Source organism: Pseudophryne corroboree (genome assembly GCF_028390025.1).
Source record: "Pseudophryne corroboree isolate aPseCor3 chromosome 3 unlocalized genomic scaffold, aPseCor3.hap2 SUPER_3_unloc_1, whole genome shotgun sequence".
NCBI lineage: Eukaryota > Metazoa > Chordata > Amphibia > Anura > Myobatrachidae > Pseudophryne > Pseudophryne corroboree.
The window spans coordinates 2,910,393-2,929,884 of NW_026967493.1; the positions used below are offsets into that span (position 1 = coordinate 2,910,393).

The following is a 19,492-nucleotide window of genomic DNA, read 5'->3' on the forward strand; positions in this document are numbered from 1 at the left end:
ATGAGTGTATACAGGAGGTATATAGGCAGCTATAGCCGCTAAGTATGTGTATATGAGCCGCCTGTGCCTCTATATATGAGTGCATACTGGAGGGTATATAGGCAGCTATAGCCGCTATGTATGTGTATATGTATAGAGACACCTGTGCCTCTATATATGAGTGCATACAGGAGGGTATATAGGCAGATATAGCCTCTATGTATGTGTATGTGTATAGAGACACCTGTGCCTCTATATATGAGTGTATACAGAAGGGTATATAGGCAGATATAGCCGCTATGTATGTGTATATGTATAGAGACGCCTGTACCTCTATATATGAGTGTATACAGGAGGGTATATAGGCAGCTATAGCCGCTAAGTATGTGTATATGAGCCGCCTGTGCCTCTATATATGAGTGTATACTGGAGGGTATATAGGCAGCTATAGCCGCTATGTGGGAGCCCCTGCGTGCTGTATGCCGCTATATAACAGTGACTGACCCATTACGTACTGATACCCTCTGCCAGCAGCGGCTGCTTCCCGTTCCTCTCACCCGCCAGCTGTCACACACCCGACTCGTTCATATGTGACCACAAACTTCCGGCTTTGTGCGTTCCAGCCGCGCTCCACCCCGCCCCCTGCGTTCCACAGGTAGAAGTGGTTAGCTATTGGCTGGTGAGCGCGGAGTGGGCGGGGCCAGCAGTCAGCAGCTGCTAATGAGGATCCTCTCCTCCTATTATTACGGTCACATGACTGTGCAGGAGCCTCCTGTGTCCTGTCACTGAAATGCGGGGGGAGAACACTGACATGGGACTCGTGTTCTTTATTAATATACTACAGGTGGAGCAGACTTTGGTGTCCTATTGGGAAAGGTCCTCTGCACGAAGAGAAAGTAGACGCTACAATTTCAGTACAGACTCTAGTGTCACATAATTACAGTATACTGCTGTTGTGTCTTTTTTTTTTTATATACAAGTGGAGTAGACTTTGGTGTCTTTAAAATGCCAGTACAGCAGACCCTGCTGCCATGTTATCATAAGAAATGTGTAGCGGCCTCTGCCATTGGGTCATTTTAATATACGTGTTGGTGTCATACAGGTGAAGCAGACCCTTGTGTCCTGTTACTTATCCTACTGCTCTCCTATGTGCTCTCCCCTCCCTGTGCGCCCTGTTCCCCTCTCCGTATGTCTGTATCCCTTCTGCTCTCCTGTGTACTCTCCCACCCGTGTGCCCCCTGTAATATAATTTATGAGATATAGAATGATCATACATTTGCTCCTGAAATGATTGGTTACTACTCCGCTAAGCACGCATGTACATGTCCCCCAATCACTTTGTGGGTAACTGGGGTAACCTGAGGAAGCGCCGGTTGGGGCATGACACCAGTAGCGCTGCCAGAGGACGTGTCCTGCCCAGTAAGTTGTCACTGTCACACATGAATACTCGCTGTGTGTGACTACAGAGACTGGTGGTGACGCCTATACCAGCACTGTCTGTGCCTGGCTGTATTGTGTAACAGAACCGCAGTGTTCTGCCTCTGTAACCCTGAGCAGTGTGTGTCACCTCATGGTTCCTATGGGGAAATACCCATTATAATAGTCTAGGGATCCTGTAAATCTTCTCTCTAGCTGAGCTCTGCTGTGTAATTGTCCTGATGCTCAGACTCTCCTGAATCCTCAGCATTGCTTTGTAACTAACGATTATTACACCCCATGAAGGGGTGGGGGCGGGGGTTTGGCTTCTGCGGCCAAGTCCATAGATTGATGAAAGTGGCTAGGATTGACCCAGCGTCATGGTTCGTACAAAGTTGGAGGTACTGTAGGTAGATTGCCTGTGTGCTGAATGCAAGGACCTCTGGTGGTATTATCCAAAATAAATCCTGATTCCTGACCGATAGTAGAAGCCCAGAGAGGTTAGTACCTGTAAGTGGCTGGCTGAGGGGGGAGATACCAGCAGTGTGCCAGTATAGTGTAACAGGGAATGGGATAGGAGTGGGGCGAGGTGTTAGATAAGGCAGTAAGGACGTGTGGAATAACATGGAATGTATGGCTACAGATGCTATGGTTTGGCTAGGATGAGTGCTGTATGGGAATTATGATATAGCGGTTATTCCTGGGACTTGGCCCAAGAGAATTCATGGTTGGACAGTGCATTGGAAGGGGAAAGCGTGTTTAGGAAAATGGGTGAGTGTCTGTGTATATGTAACATCCTGTCTATTTCGATAAACAGGTATTCAGGTTTTCCAGAAGTAATCCGTTCCTATGTAACATAAGATGAGAGTGTTGGGTGTACTGGGAAACGTATTTACATGGGTAGGAGACAAAGGGTCCTTATAACTGTAACGTATTGAATACTGGGCGTATGTCATTAGCGGTGTCCTGCAGGAATCACTACTTGCTCCAGTCCTCAGTTTTGGTTTCTTTTTATGACCTTGGAGATGACCTAGGAAATAAGGTTCCCATATTTGCTGAAAAAAATTAAACTCTGCAGCCTCATTAGCAGAACAAGATGGTAACTTGCTACGGAATGATGTCGGGTTACTATCTTTACTACTTACACATTAAATGGAAAGCAGTTGTGGCGGTATGAGATAGACAAAGACTTAGGAATTCTAGGTGACAGAAAGCTGAGGAGCAGCGCTCAGTGTCAAGCAGCAGCTGCAAAGCCAGATAAAATTGGAATGCATAAGAAGGGGGCTAAATACAGGTGATGAAACATACCATGGCCGTTGACTCCAGTAGACTACATCTTGAAGATATTGTCCAGTTATTAAGACCTGTCTAAAAAAAAAAAAATATAACGATCTTGAGAAGTTTTAGACTTAAAAGCATCTTAATATACACAAATGTTTCCAAGGTCAGTCAAGCAAACTTTTTGTACCAAGGACCATAGGGAGTATAATGGGTCACCAGCTAGAAGGAAAACATTTCACCATGAGCCCAGGGAAAGGATTCTTTACTGCAAAGGTGCTTAAATAGTTTAATTCGTCTTACTGTTAAATAGGATGGACAAGACCATGGATCACATGACTGACAGAATATTAGATCTAAAACTGGATACACATTAGACAACGTGTGCCCAGCCGATCCGACAGGCGAAGGGACCCTGCATCGGCAAGTGCTTACACATGTGTATGCACTTGCCGGTGCAGGGGTGACCGAATGATGAGGGATGCATCATGGCATCGCTAGAGATGTCTTCTGTTTGTCCTGCAACAGGGTTTATGAAGTCTAGCCTATCCATCTTGATATTTACTTTACTTTCAATACACAGGATTACACATTAGCGAAGAACACATCTGCTGTCCCCGTGTGTCTGGAGGACACTGATACATGATTGACACAATGACCAGAAGATCCTAGAACTCACCAACAAGATCATTCTGCTGCTGACTGGAGAGGTGACTGCTGGGAATGGGACATTATACAGTAACACAAGGGGATGTGTCTGGGTGATGACTGGAGAGGTGACTGCTGGGAATGGGACATTATACAGTAACACAAGGGGATGTGTCTGGGTGATGACTGGAGAGGTGACTGCTGGGAATGGGGCATTATACAGGAACACCAGGGGATGTGTCTGGGTGATGACTGCTGGGAATGGGACATTATACAGTAACACCAGGGGATGTGTCTGGGTGATGACTGGAGAGGTGACTGCTGGGAATGGGACATTATACAGTAACACCAGGGGATGTGTCTGGGTGATGACTGGAGAGGTGACTGCTGGGAATGGGACATTATACAGTAACACCAGGGGATGTGTCTGGGTGATGACTGGAGAGGTGACTGCTGGGAATGGGGCATTATACAGTAACACCAGGGGATGTGTCTGGGTGATGACTGGAGAGGTGACTGCTGGGAATGGGACATTATACAGTAACACCAGGGGATGTGTCTGGGTGATGACTGGAGAGGTGACTGCTGGGAATGGGGCATTATACAGTAACACCAGGGGATGTGACCGGAGAGGTGACTGCTGGGAATGGGACATTATACAGTAACACCAGGGGATGTGACCAGAGAGGTGACTGCTGGGAATGGGGCGTTATACAGTAACACCAGGGGATGTGTCTGGGTGATGACTGGAGAGGTGACTGCTGGGAATGGGACATTATACAGTAACACCAGGGGATGTGATCGGAGAGGTGACTGCTGGGAATGGGACATTATACAGTAACACCAGGGGATGTGTCTGGGTGATGACTGGAGAGGTGACTGCTGGGAATGGGACATTATACAGTAACACCAGGGGATGTGATCGGAGAGGTGACTGCTGGGAATGGGACATTATACAGTAACACCAGGGGATGTGACCAGAGAGGTGACTGCTGGGAATGGGGCGTTATACAGTAACACCGGGGGATGTGACAGGAGAGGTGACTGCTGGGAATGGGACATTATACAGTAACACCAGGGGATGTGTCTGGGTGATGACTGGAGAGGTGACTGCTGGGAATGGGACATTATACAGTAACACCAGGGGATGTGTCTGGGTGATGACTGGAGAGGTGACTGCTGGGAATGGGGCATTATACAGTAACACCAGGGGATGTGTCTGGGTGATGACTGGAGAGGTGACTGCTGGGAATGGGACATTATACAGTAACACCAGGGGATGTGTCTGGGTGATGACTGGAGAGGTGACTGCTGGGAATGGGGCATTATACAGTAACACCAGGGGATGTGACCGGAGAGGTGACTGCTGGGAATGGGACATTATACAGTAACACCAGGGGATGTGACCAGAGAGGTGACTGCTGGGAATGGGGCGTTATACAGTAACACCAGGGGATGTGTCTGGGTGATGACTGGAGAGGTGACTGCTGGGAATGGGACATTATACAGTAACACCAGGGGATGTGATCGGAGAGGTGACTGCTGGGAATGGGACATTATACAGTAACACCAGGGGATGTGTCTGGGTGATGACTGGAGAGGTGACTGCTGGGAATGGGACATTATACAGTAACACCAGGGGATGTGATCGGAGAGGTGACTGCTGGGAATGGGACATTATACAGTAACACCAGGGGATGTGACCAGAGAGGTGACTGCTGGGAATGGGGCGTTATACAGTAACACCGGGGGATGTGACAGGAGAGGTGACTGCTGGGAATGGGACATTATACAGTAACACCAGGGGATGTGTCTGGGTGATGACTGGAGAGGTGACTGCTGGGAATGGGACATTATACAGTAACACCAGGGGATGTGATCGGAGAGGTGACTGCTGGGAATGGGACATTATACAGTAACACCAGGGGATGTGACCAGAGAGGTGACTGCTGGGAATGGGGCGTTATACAGTAACACCGGGGGATGTGACAGGAGAGGTGACTGCTGGGAATGGGACATTATACAGTAACACCAGGGGATGTGACCAGAGAGGTGACTGCTGGGAATGGGGCATTATACAGTACCACCAGGAGATGTGACTGGAAAGGTGACTGCTGGGAATGGGACATTATACAGTAACACCAGGGGATGTGTCTGGGTGATGGCTGGAGAGGTGACTGCTGGGAATGGGACATTATACAGTAACACCAGGGGATGTGTCTGGGTGATGACAGGAGAGGTGACTGCTGGGAATGGGACATTATACAGTAACACCAGGGGATGTGACCAGAGAGGTGACTGCTGGGAATGGGGCATTATACAGTACCACCAGGAGATGTGACTGGAAAGGTGACTGCTGGGAATGGGACATTATACAGTAACACCAGGGGATGTGTCTGGGTGATGACTGGAGAGGTGACTGCTGGGAATGGGACATTATACAGTAACACCAGGGGATGTGTCTGGGTGATGACTGGAGAGGTGACTGCTGGGAATGGGACATTATACAGTAACACCAGGGGATGTGTCTGGGTGATGACTGGAGAGGTGACTGGTGGGAATGGGACACTATACAGTAACACCAGGGGATGTGTCTGGGTGATGACTGTATCATTGTGTGTGTCAGGTTCCTATAAGGTGTGAGGATGTCACCGTCTATTTCTCCATGGAGGAGTGGGAGTATATAGAGGAACACAGGGGTCTGTACAAGGACGTGATGATGGAGAATCACCGGCCCCTCACATCACTGGGTAAGAGGAGACTGTCATGTAGTGTAATGGGGAGAGCAGCTATGGGGACAGCTATATACACATCATCTGATAATCACATATATACAATGTACTCAGTCACTGTCCTACAGGAGTATAAGGTAAATTAGTAACACAGAACATTGCAAATGCACCTTAACAAAGACAGGGACTCCCCCGTCCTCAGAACCGTATAGAGTCCTCACATGGCTCTTCCTGCACTGAACATGTTAAGTCTGCGGCACATTGTAAACTGTAAGTCCTATAGGCAATTCATTTTCTATTACTGCAAAGTTGAACGTGTCACACACCAGGGGCAGCGGCCGCCACGCTTACCCCTGCGTGTCCGCTGGTCCTCCTGGCGATCCCTGCCTCCGGTGGTCGCCGGGTCCCGGCGTCTGGCTGGCGCTGCTCCCGGCGGTTCCCTGGAATGTGGGCGCCACCATTACACCCAGCGTTCACGCCAATCAGAGGAAGGCGGGGAATTCAAAAGTAGACGCCGGACTGAGGCCGGCGCCTCAGTATCGTCTCTTTTTAGAAGTGGACTCCAGTGCTCCTGTTGCAGTGTGCCTCTCTGCTGTTTTGAATCCTGTGCTCACAGCATTTAGTGTGCCTTCCTGCTGTACAGTCTCCTGTACTTCCAGCATTCAGTGTATCTTCCTGCTGTACAGTCTCCAGTGTTCCCAGCATCCAGTGTATCTCTCTGCATACAGACTCCAGTGCTCCCAGCGTTCAGCGTGACTCCCAGCTGAACAGACTCTAGTGTCTTTCACCACTCAGTGTGTTTCAGCATCGCTCACAAGCCTTTCAGCACTCAGTGTGTTTCAGCATCGCTCACAAGCCTTTCACCACTCAGTGTGTTTCAGCATCGCTCACAAGCCTTTCACCACTCAGTGTGTTTCAGCATCGCTCACAAGTCCTTTGTCACTCAGTGCTCTTCAGCATCGCTCTCAAGTCCTTTGTCTCACAGTATTCTTCAGCATCGCTCACAAGTCCTTCATCACTCAGTGCTCTTCAGCATCGCTCTCAAGGCCTTCATCACTCAGTGCTCTTCAGCATCGCTCTCAAGTCCTTTGTCTCACAGTATTCTTCAGCATCGCTCTCAAGTTCTTCATCACTCAGTGCTCTTCAGCATCGCTCTCAAGTCCTTAGTCACTCAGTGTTCTTCAGCATCGTGCTCAAGTCCTTGTCACTCTGTGACTCTCCAGCATCAATCACGAACTTTGGTTGCTGCTTAGTTCTGCATGAGGAAGACCTATATTCGGCCATCTCTACTTCGGCCCAACTGTGGCTCCTCTTCCCGATCACCGGAAGAACCCCCAAGTTCTCAACACTCCCAACCCAGGTCAGTGATAGAACGCATGTTATTTTTGATTGCAACATTTAATCCATAGTAACAGACTAATAGCTAAGGTTAATAGATAAAACAAAAGAAGAACCTGATGATTGTGTTAATTCTGAAATACCTGTTATTTAAGCAGCTATCAGCTAGGGAGAACTCATCCCCTATCAGCAAACATCGAGACCAAAATCAGGGCGCTAGAGGGGCAATGCCTCCAGCTGGTGTAATATGCAAGAGCTTTTACGCGTTTCTCCGCCTGATCAAATACTAGTCCCAGGCATTGCTGTCTTAACTCATTGTGCTTTACACTGGAGAGTGCAGCGTTAATAAGAAAAATTCTAGCTATTTACTAAGGTGGGAGGTTTTTTTTAGAACCAATAGCAACCAATCACATTCTACTTAACATTAACTAGCTGCTTCTAGAAGATAATAGATGGAATCTGATTGGTTGCTATGAGCAACATCATCAGTTGTAAAAAAAAAAAACCTCCCCACCTCAGTTAATTTACCCCCGTGACTGGTACTATATTTATCCACATATGAACTGGAAAAGGATGGATGGCCAGACATAGAATTCTGATATTTAAAGACTTTTTATTATAGGAGGTTGGATTGTCTAGTGTTGGTTTTTATTATTATTATATTTATTTACTCTTTTTCTTGCTTTCTAACTCGCCGGCCGGTGTGAATGTACTGTGATATTCTGTGTTATTAAAAATGTGTTTTTTTTAGTGATTAGTTTTTGGTTTGGATCTTTGTTAATAGGTACTGTATGGTTACTATGAGAAATGCAGCGGTTATTTCCTTTCCAAACATAAAACTCAGCTGAGCAGCGACAGGAGAAAGGAAACCCCCTTTGGGGAGGTATAAGGTGTGACTACTTCCTGCCTCGGTGCCTCTCTCCTGTCTGTCATATGAGGAAGGCTTTGTGTGTATGTGACCGTTGTGGTGTTTGTATCTAAGGTGGCTTTCCTGCTCCCTGTGAGATACCACCGTCCCTGTGGTGCACCTTCCAAAGTGCAAGCCGGCACACGTGTGACCCATTGTGGGACGCTGGTTGTTACTTTCAGCAGCAAAAACTTGGTTCGATAGCCAGCCACCCTTTTCTGTCTAAGGTGTGCACATATGACGTCACTTCCAGGTCACATGCGAGTCTCAACATCACAGCTGAGGAGCATGTGAGAAGCCTTTATGTGATCATTATGCAGGGGCTCTGTGTGTGGATTGCATCCATCAGCCTAAAGCACACAACAGCTCCGTCTCCTCAACATATGAACCAATTACTCCTCAATCCAGAACACTTTTGTCATTAAGGAGTTATATACGATACAGGCCCTGAGGAGACGCAGGTGACTGATTTCTCATGCCCATAGAGGGAGGAATCACCTACCTCATTGTTATTCCGGCGACGGTATGGTGTCCCTTGCGGGATCCCGGCGTCTGTATGGTGACAGCTGGGATTCCATCCATCGTTATGCTGACTGCATACCAATAATACAAGTTTAATAGAACATATAAAAAGCAATAAGCCATACTAAAATAAACTTTTATGCAAAAATTCATAAGTCAGTGTAAAGTAGATTGGTAAAGCAGACTAGATTAATAACATGGAATCCATATAGTGAAAAGCAAGTGCTCGCTGGAAAGGTGGTAGTGAATATATAGTGAATACAGTTTTGCAGAGCTCCTCACAAGAAACAAATGAGTTGAACTGACTCTTAGGGGGTATTCAATTGTTTGAAAAGTAGGTTGGGTGTCTGTGTTTTCCTGTCTGTTAGATAGGGAAAAACAGACACCCAACTGACTTTTCAAACAATTGAATATCACCCATAATCCAAGAGGTTAGAGCCAACTGTCTTAATGGCTAAACAGACCCATGTAATCAGGATCTACTTAATCAGCAAAAATCCAGATCACAATCTAGGTCCTAAAGCTTACTTAGCACACTGTGGAAGCCTCCTTTTAATTTGGGCTGGTATTCAAGTATAAAGTATAAACAGGTGATGCGTGGCTTAATATGGATCATCGTTATGTGCCGTCAAGTTGATGACGACTTATGGCGACCCCGGCACGGGGAGAATATACTATTTCCACACAGGATCGGGGGGAAGGGGGGAACGAATCGAAACCATATGCTCAGTGCTGTATGACGTTAATGCTAACCGTTACACCATCTGTACTCTCCAAAAGTAATGTTTATTCTTGGAACAGGGTTTTTTTGTGTGTTTTTACTCTGATCTCTAATTGCAAGTCGCAAGGAGAAATCAAAGGTGGATCTACTGTATTTACCTGTTAGAGCTAGGCCCACAATGCAAGAGGCTTCTATGGGGCTTCACACGTTAAGCCAGTCATCTCCCATAGTATGACTCAGTGTAGAAAGAAAATCTCTATTTCCAAAGATGTATGTTATTCCCAGCAGATGGATGCAGAAGCAGGAATACCTCGGTGGGACGTCTCCTCTTATCTACAGATTATAAAATAGAAGATAACATCGTACAAGATTCTCCAGGAGAAACTCTATTACACTAAATATGCATCCAGTGTTGGACATGGAAGATACGTTATCTGCTCCCTCTAATCATAAAGATTGTTCTGCTGATACATTAGATGATATTACACATAGAACAAGCCCTACAGGTGCTAAAATGTTCCCCTGTTCTGAGTGCGGTAAATGTTTTGCTGAGAAACCAAAGCTGATTGCACTTCAGAGAAATCACACCGGTGAGAAACAATTTTTCTGTTCTGACTGTGGAGAATGTTTTGCGCATAACTCAGATCTTGTTATACATAAGAGAAGTCACACGGATGAGAAGATATTTTCATGTTTTGAGTGTGGGAAATGTTTTACACGGAAATCTACTCTTGTTATACATCAGAGAAGTCACACAGGTGAGAATCCGTTTTCATGCTCTGAGTGTGGGAAATGTTTTACGAAGAAAACAGCAATAATCTTAATTTCTCTTACGTCCTAGAGGATGCTGGGGTCCACATTAGTACCATGGGATATAGACTGGTCCACCAGGAGCCATTAGCACTGTAAGAGTTTGAGAGTGTGGGCTGGCTCCTCAGTCTATGCCCCTCCTACCAGACTCAGTTTAGAAAATGTGCCCGGAGGAGCCGGTCACAGCTAGGGGAGCTCTACAGAGTTTTCCTAGTAAAAAGTTTTGTTAGAGTTTTTTATTTTACAGCGAGGGACTAAGGGGGGGAGCAGTGTCCACCCTGCGGGGTCTGAGCCACTGTCTCCGCTGACTGGACACTGAACTCCAGAGGGGTCTGATCGTTCTCCGCCACAGGGGATCGCTCGCCCCAGCAGCATTCTGCCACCCCCATACAGAGCTGAAGAAGTGGCGAGTGAGACACTGACCCTTCCTGGCAAGTGGGGGGACGGTGTGAAGATGACAGCAGCGGGAAGGGAGTGCAGTATTAACTGTGCTCCTGGGAAGGCTCAGCGGTACATGGTGGGGCTCCCTGGGCCAGCGATTACCCCCTACACTGGTCCAGAAGCCTGTCAGGGTCCTCGGATCTCAGCCAGCACTAATTCCTCAGGCCAGTATAATCCATGAAGAGCGGGAAAACAGCGCCATTAAGAGGGCGGAGCTTCTCAGAGCGGACCCAGCAGCGTTTCAGCTCCATTTTCCTGCCTGCACAGCGCTGAGAGGAAGAACAGGTCGCTCCACAGCAACTCCAGCTATCTGTACACGGTACCAGGGGGTTGTAGAAGGGAGGGGAGGCTATAATACGACTGTGTGTCCTATTAAGGTGCACAGTCAGCACTGACAAGGGGTCTCCCTTTGCTGAAAGCGCTGTGTGTGGGTTGGCTACAATCTCTGTGTCTCTCTTGTCATTCTTGGGGGGGGGGAGACTCTGTCTGCGCTCACGTGTGTGTGTGTGTGTGTGTGTGTAGAGTGTTTGGTGGTCCACTTTAGCTATGTCCAGGGACACTGTGTCATATGCTGCAGTGTATTTGTCCTCCCAGGATGATCCCATCCCATGTAATCAGGATAGCATTGGTTTAGCACAGATACCAGCAAGGGAACCTTAGTGGTTTTCCTCTGTCAAATCTTAGATTTCTCAGATTTCTGACAGGGTTGCAAGTAATGAATCTGCAACCCAGGTATTACAGGGCTCTATGGCAGTATGACCGGTTTCTGGTACCTCAGGTCGCTCCGATATATACCCCCATAAGCGTGTGCTTGTACATGTCACACAAGACGACACGGTTCCCTATTCTGACAACCACAGACGGTGATGGGGATGTGTTGCGGGGGTCCGCATCTCTTGCAAAGGGGGCGCAATTGTTGATAGAGGCTATCAGGGATGTGTTGAATGTTAATGATACTACACCTGAGCAGGTTGAGGAGGCTTTTTTCACTAAAAATAAAAAAGCCTCGCTAACCTTCTCTGCGTCAAAGGAATTCACTGCTATATTTGAGAAAGCATGGGAAAACCCTGAGAAAAAATTCCAGGTGGTTTTTGCCTGTTCCAGGATCTACCGCCTTAAAGGAGCCGGCTGATAGAAAGATTGATAACACGCTTAAATCAATGTACATTGCTGCGGGGGCCATATTACGTTCCACTATTGCTAGTGCATGGATTGCAAAGGCAGTAGTGAAGTGGTCAACTACCTTACTTGTGGATTTGGATACGATGGATAGGGATGATGTGGTAGATATACGCAACATACATGATTCAGCAGGTTTTATGGTAGAATCCTTGAAAGACCTGGGTTCCATGGCTGTGGGAATATCTTCCATGTCTGTTTCAGCTCGTCGGGGACTGTGGTTGTGCCAATGGTCGGCCGACGCGGAATCCATAAAAAGTGTGGAGTCCCTACCCTATACAGGCCAGGCTCTCTTTGGGGAAGTTACACACAGTGACCGATCTGTGGTAGCACTGGAATAGGTATAATAATCCTATAACTGCTTGACACAGGAAACTCACGCCGACACGTTTTTTAACTCTTTATTTACACCTTTCAATCTATTAGGATTCACATATATGTTAGTCTGATTTTAACTCTTATGTTTCACTGTAGTCTGGGGGATAAATTTACTAAGATGGGAGTTCTATTAAAGATGGGATGTTGCCCATAGCAACCAATCAGATGGCAGGTATTATCTTCTAGAAGGTGCTAGATAAATGAAAAGCAGAATCTGATTGGTTGCTATGGGCAACATCCCATTTTAAATAGAACTCCCATCTTAGTAAATTTACCCCTGGGTCGTATAAACATTATATTGTAAAATATCTAATAAAGGTTATATTTTATGATCAAATAACTTCTCCTTAGTGCGTCAACCATACAGTTTCTTTCTCACTTTTCCTCTCTTTGGGGAAGCTCTAGACGCGTGGATAGCCACGGCTACAGCGGGTAAGTCTCCGTTTCTTCCCTCAGCAGCATCTGCTCCGAAGAAATCCTTTTCTTCATCTGCAATACAGCCCTTTCGGCCTAACAAGCCTAGAAAGGCCAGACCGTCCAATACCTTCTTTAGGGGAGGTTGAGTTAAATCCAAGAAACCTGCTGGTGCAGGTTCCCAGGAACAAAAGCCTGCATCAGGTACACCAAAGCCCTCCACATGTCGGTGGACGCGTGGCCTAGAGATGGGGCTGTTGGGAGCGAGACTCAGACACTTCAGTCACGTCTGGGTATCGTCCGGCCTAGATCCCTGGGTGATAAACATTGTATCCCAGGGATACAGGCTGGAATTTCAAAGTCTCCCTCCTCATCGTTTTTTCAAATCAGGCTTACCAACTCAGTTGGCAGACAGCACCGAACTATAAGAAGCTGTCCAAAAGCTGGTGGAGGCACAGGTCATTGTGCCAGTTGCTCCCCCTGTGCAGGCCACAGGTTACTATTCGAACCTTTTTGTGGTATCGAAGCCGGATGGTTCGGTCAGGCCCATTCTGAACCTAAAATTATTGAAACCCTTTCTAAAGGAGTTCTTGTTCAAGATGGAGTCTCTCAGGCCGGTGATAAAAGGTCTGGAAGAGGGGGAATTCCTGGTATCCCTGGATATCAAGGATGCGTACTTCCACATTCCGATCTGGCTAACGCATCAGGCTTATCTCCGTTTCGCATTGCTGGACTGTCATTTCCAGTTCCAGGCCCTGCCATTCCGCCTCTCCACAGCACCGAGGGTGTTTACCAAGGTGATGGCAGAAATGAAGGTTCTCCTCCGCAAACAAGGGTTGAACATCATTCCATGTCTGGACGATTTGCTGATAAAGGCATCATCCAAGGAGAAGCTGCTGCAGTCCATTGTTCTCACAACACTCCTCCTCAAGAGTCATGGTTGGATTCTGAACCTTCCAGAGGTTGTCCTTTCTAGGAATGATCTTGGACACAGAAGTGCAAAAGGTGTTTCTTCCGCAGGAAAAAGCGTTGGTAATACAAACTATGGTCCGGGATGTCCTGAAGCCAGCCCGGGTGTCGGTTCATCAATGCATTCGCCTGTTGGGAAAGATAGTGACCTCTTACGAGGCTCTCCAGTACGGGAGGATCCATGCTTGGACCTTCCAACTGGATCTCCACATGCACCAGAGAATTCGTCTGTTGCCAAAGAAATAGGATTTCACACCTATGGTGGTTACAAGTACCTCACCTTCTGGAGGGCCGCAGGTTCGGGATTCAGAATTGGGTCCTTCTAACCACGGATGCGAGCCTTCGGGGCTGGGGAGCAGTCACTCAAGGAGTAACCTTCCAAGGACGGTGGTCAAGCCTGGAAGCCAGCCTGCCCATCAACATCCTGGAACTAAGGGCCGTCTACAACGGTCTTCTTCAGATGGCCCCTCTTCTAAGAAATCGGGGCCATTCAAGTGCAGTTGGACAATATAACAGTGGCTTACATAAACCGACAGGGCGGAACGAAGTGCAGAGTGACTATGTCAGAGGTGACAAAAATACTCCTCTGAACAGAAAAACACGCGTTGGCTCTGTCAGCCATCTTCATTTCGGGAGTAGACAACTGGGAAGCAGGCTTCCACAGCAGGCACGATCTCCATCCAAGAGAGTGGGGTCTCCATCCGGAGGTGTTCAAGGAAATAACAGACCTTTGAGGATTACCCCACATAGACATGATGGCCTCTCATCTCAACAAGAAGCTTCGGCGTTATAGTTCCAGGTCAAGGGACCCACTGGCAGTGGCAGTGGGCGCCCTGGTGTCTCCGTGGATGTTCCAGTAAGTGTACATGTTTCCACCACTCCCACTCATCCCAAGAATCCTAAAGCTCATAAGGAGAACAAGGGCTCAAATGATCCTCATTTCCCCAGACTGGCCAAGAAGGGCTTGGTATGCGGACCTTCTGAATCTACTGCAAGAAGAACCGAGGCCTTTTCCTCTTCAGGAGGACCTGCTGCAGCAGGGACCGTTCGCCTATCAAGACTTACGTTTGACGGCATGGAAGTTGAGCGCCTAATAACTGCTCGGAATGACATTCCAAAGAAGGTCATTCCTACCCTCATCCAGGCTAGGAAAGGGGTAACGTCTAAACATTACCATCGTATTTGGAAGTAATATGTCTCTTGGTGTGAATCCAAGAAGTTTCCTACTGTGGAGTTTCAACTCAGACGTTTTCTCCTCTTCCTGCAAGCAGGTGTGGATATGGCCCTGAGGTTAGGATCTGTGAAGGTCTAGATTTCGGCACTATCTATTTTCTTTCAGAAACAATTGGCTGCCCTCCCTGAGGTTCAGACTTTTTTGAAGGGAGTTCTGCACATCCAACCTCACTTTGTACCACCTACGGCGCCTTGGGACCTTAACATGGTGTTGCAGTTCCTCCAGTCGGAGGGGTTTGAGCCTCTACAGGAGGTTGAGGTCAAATTTCTTAATTGGAAGGTGGTCACGTTGTTGCCCTTAGCTTCTGCTAGACGTGTGTCCGAATTGGGGGCTTTATCCTGTAAAAGCCCTTACTTGATCTTCCACGAAGATAGAGCTGAGCTCCGGACACGTCATCTACCAACCTATTGTGGTGCCAGTGGCTACTGACTCCTCAATTACATCAAAGTCCTTGGATGTTGTAAGGGCTCTGAATATATATGTGAAAAGAACTTCTCATCACAGGAAGTCGGACTCTCTGCTTGTCCTATATGATCCCAAGAAAATTGGGTGTCCTGCTTCTAAGAAGACTATTTCTCGCTAGATTCGGTTCACTATTCAGTACGCTTATTCTATGGCAGGACTGCCGTGTCCAAAATTTGTTAAGGCCCACTCTACACGTAAGGTGGGGTCTTCCTGGGTGGCTGCTCGGGGTGTCTCGGCAGTGCAACTTTTCCGAGCTGCAACTTGGTCTGGGTCGAACACATTTGCAAAGTTTTACAAGTTCGATTCTTTGGCCTCTGATGATCTGAAGTTCAGTCAATCAGTTCTGCAGGAGCCGCTGCACTCTCCCTCCCATTCTGGAAGCTTTGGTACATCCCCATGGTACTAATGTGGACCCCAGCATCCTCTAGGACGTAAGAGAAAATAGGATTTTGGTTACCTATCGGTAAATCCTTTTCTCGTAGTCCGTAGAGGATGCTGGGCGCTCGCCCAGCGCTTAGTTTTCCTGCAAATGTTATTTGGTTCAGTACAACTTTGTTTTAGTTAAGTACTGTATTGTTACTTGGTAAGTAATGTTTCAGCGGTTGCTGAGTGTTCAAGCTAAGTTGGTTTGACGTGCCTTGTATGTGTGAGCTGGTATAAATCTCGCCACTATCTGTGTATTTCCTTCTCTCGAAGATGTCCGTCTCCTCGGGCACAGTTTCTAGACTGAGTCTGGTAGAAGGGACATAAAGGGAGGAGCCAGCCCACACTATTAAACTCTTAAAGTGCCAATGGCTCCTGGTGGACCCGTCTATACACTATGGTACTACATCCTCTACGGACTACGAGATAAGGATTTACTGGTAGGTAACCAAAATTCTATTTATAGCTCTGCCCTCCTGAGGAGGAAGCCAACTGTGCCCTGCAAAACGTTGCAGTATGTACTGAGGATACCTTCTTTTCCATTTTATAATTTTGTTTCTTAGTATACTATATTTGCCGGTCAAGAATATTTTTACTTTTTACTGCTATTCGGCTACTTGTCATTCTAACACCATCTGTCAGTTTATCAATGGAACATATTTTAATCAACTGCCCATTGTATAAAATGACTTGCTTTTATATTATATATCATCTGGTTAGTATCATTTGATGGATTATCTTAAATGACAATGAGCACCGGTAACTTTGTGGTAAAGATTTGATAACCTCCATAACGGCTAATCATCTAAACGTAAAGAAACAATGCACTAAACATGAATGCGAATAACCCTTCTTTAGAGGTTGAGTTCCAGCAACACAGGAATCTACAATGAATTCCCAACTATAATACAGTAACCATTATGGGCCTGAATCTGAGTGTATGGGGTGATATTTGTAACTGCTTTTTTACTCCATTTTGTTCATGTATGACTCCAATTTGTAGAGGTATGACTTTATTGCTTATGCTGAGATATTATATATTTACGTTTATATGATATCAGTGCTTTGCAGATACTAGAAATATAGTCCCACTTTCAGTTACCAGCTGTCTTTCACCTTTGACCTAGTGTGAAAAAACATAGGCCCTCATACCGAGTTGTTCGCTCGCAAGGCGATTTTAGCAGAGTTGCACACGCTAAGCCGCCGCCTACTGGGAGTGTATCTTAGCTTCTTAAAATTGCGACCGATGTATTCGCAATATTGCGATTACAAACTACTTAGCAGTTTCAGAGTAGCTCCAGACTTACTCGGCATCTGCGATCAGTTCAGTGCTTGTCGTTCCTGGTTTGACGTCACAAACACACCCAGCATTCGCCCAGACACTCCCCCGTTTCTCCGGCCACTCCTGCGTTTTTTCCGGAAACGGTAGCGTTTTTATCCACACGCCCATAAAACGCCGTGTTTCCACCCAGTAACACCCATTTCCTGTCAATCACACTACGATCGCCGGAGCGAAGAAAAAGCCGTGAGTAAAAATACTATCTTCACAGCAAAATTACTTGGCGCAGTCGCAGTGCGAACATTGCGCATGCGTACTAAGCAGAAAAACGCTACGATGCGAAGAAAATTACCGAGCGAACGACTCGGAATGAGGGCCATAGTACATAGGGAGTGTACACAGCTTTTAGGCTGGCTGATTCTAATTTATTTTCCTATTATCAGTATCTCAGATGGAAACTGTCTAGAACACTGTTTGTGGTATTCTGTTACTATGGGGTATATGCAATTAGCGGCGAATTCCCGAAATTGTCGAAAAACTGCACTTTTTCAGCAAAAAAAAAAATTTGACAATGCAATTCAGTACTTTCCGGCAAAAAACTGACTTTCAAAATTCTACTTTTTGAAATTCGACTTTTTGCAAATTCGACTTTTCTGCAATGATATAAGTGCTGCAATTTGACAAAAGCATATTCAATTCAAGTTTGGAAATTCGACAGCAGTGCTTTTAGACAGCAAATTCGTCATTTTCAATCCGCCACACTTTGGAGGGTGAAACCAATAAAAAAAAATTAAAACATGTTTATTTTTGTGGTTTTTTTTTTCTTGGTAATATCAGATCTATTTATATTAGAAGGGATTAGGTACTTGGTTTGTCTTTTTTGGAGGCACAAGTATTATTTTTATATTTTTAAAAATAATTTTTATTTATTTATTTTTTATTGCTGGAACGGTAAAAAAATTTAAAAAAAGGCGTGGGGTCCCCCCTCCCAAGCATAACCAGCCTCGGGCTCTTCGAGCTGGTCCTGGTTCTAAAAATCCGGGAGAAAAATTAACAGCGGATCCCCCGTATTTTTAAAACCAGCACCGGGCTCTGCGCCTGGTGCAAAAAATACGGGGGACAAAACGAGCAGGGGTCCCCCGTATTTTTCACACCAGCATCGGGCTCCACTAGCTGGACAGATAATGCCACAGCCGGGGGATAATGCCACAGCCGCTACTTCCGTGGCGCTCACCTGATTGGCTGTGCGCTGTCTGAGCTGTCAGACAGCGCATCGCAAAGCCTCTCCATTACTTTCAATGGTGGGAACTTTGCGGCTAGCGGTGGGGTTAACCCGCGGTCAGCCGCTGACCGGCGGGTGACCTCACCGCTAGCCGCAAAGTGCTTCCTGATTGGCTGAAGGGACTTCAGTGACAGGAGTCACGTGGTGTCCCGGCATTCGGGGAAAGGGGTCTGATGTGAAAGCATGGGACCCCTTTCAGTCCGGTGGTACGGGTGTTCGGTTTGTTTTTTTAACAAGTACGTGGATTTATATCTGGACGTGGATGTACCTCTGGACGCTGGAAGTTGAGTATAATTTTTTCACAGGTACCCTCGGATCGTCGGAGACCATGGCAGTCGGCGTGTCAACATAGGTAAGTATGTGTGTGTCGGCAGTATGTAATAAAGTTTTACTATCAAGGTGTGTGTCTCCTGTTTTTATTTGGGTATTTTTTTTCCCAGTAGTACTACAGGTACCAGCGGGCCCGTTTTTCTCCCGCATGCTGGTACTTGTGGTTCTCCAAGTACCAGCTTGCGGGGGAGGCTTGCTGGGACTTGTAGTACTACTGGAAAAAACAATATTCTTGACATTTTTCTGAAGGCTATCAGCCTCCCATCCGCAGCCATTGGATGGGGGGGACAGCCTCGGGCTTCACCCCTGGCCCTTGGGTGGCTGGGGGGCGGGGACCCCTTGATTGAAGGGGTCCCCACTCCCCCAGGGTACCCCGGCCAGGGGTGACTAGTTGGATATTTAATGCCACGGCCGCAGGGCACTGTATAAAAGTGACCCCCGTCTGTGGCATTATCTGTCCAGCTAGTGGAGCCCGATGCTGGTGTGAAAAATACGGGGGACCCCTACTCTTTTTGTCCCCCGTATTTTTTGCACCAGCACCAGGCGCAGAGCCCGGTGCTGGTTTTAAAAATACGGGGGATCCTCTGTCAAATTTTTCCCCGCATTTTTAGAACCAGGACCAGCTCGAAGAGCCCGAGGCTGGTTATGCTTTGGAGGGGGGACCCCACGCCATTTTTTCCCCCGTTTTTTCCCGTTTTTTAAAATCGCGGCAAAATCCGGCAAATCGGCCGTTTTTCGCCCGCGGGA

The 19,492-nt window shown here is 46.9% G+C and overlaps 2 protein-coding genes across 2 annotated transcripts in view; one reads left to right on the plus strand and one right to left on the minus strand.

Moving 5' to 3' along the window:
* The window catches only part of LOC134983081 (zinc finger protein 615-like), a 145,005-nt gene extending 144,408 nt beyond the window's left edge, over positions 1 to 597 (minus strand). Inside the window, exon 1 of the mRNA XM_063948776.1 lies at positions 484 to 597. Coding sequence (XP_063804846.1) covers positions 484 to 487 — 4 coding nt within the window. The 5' untranslated portion in view covers positions 488 to 597. The remainder of the gene's footprint in view (positions 1 to 483) is intronic.
* Positions 598 to 5,951: 5,354 nt separating this feature from the next.
* LOC134983108 (oocyte zinc finger protein XlCOF6-like) overlaps positions 5,952 to 19,492 on the plus strand; it is a 426,740-nt gene continuing 413,199 nt past the window's right edge. Inside the window, exon 1 of the mRNA XM_063948823.1 lies at positions 5,952 to 6,071. Coding sequence (XP_063804893.1) covers positions 5,987 to 6,071 — 85 coding nt within the window. The 5' untranslated portion in view covers positions 5,952 to 5,986. The remainder of the gene's footprint in view (positions 6,072 to 19,492) is intronic.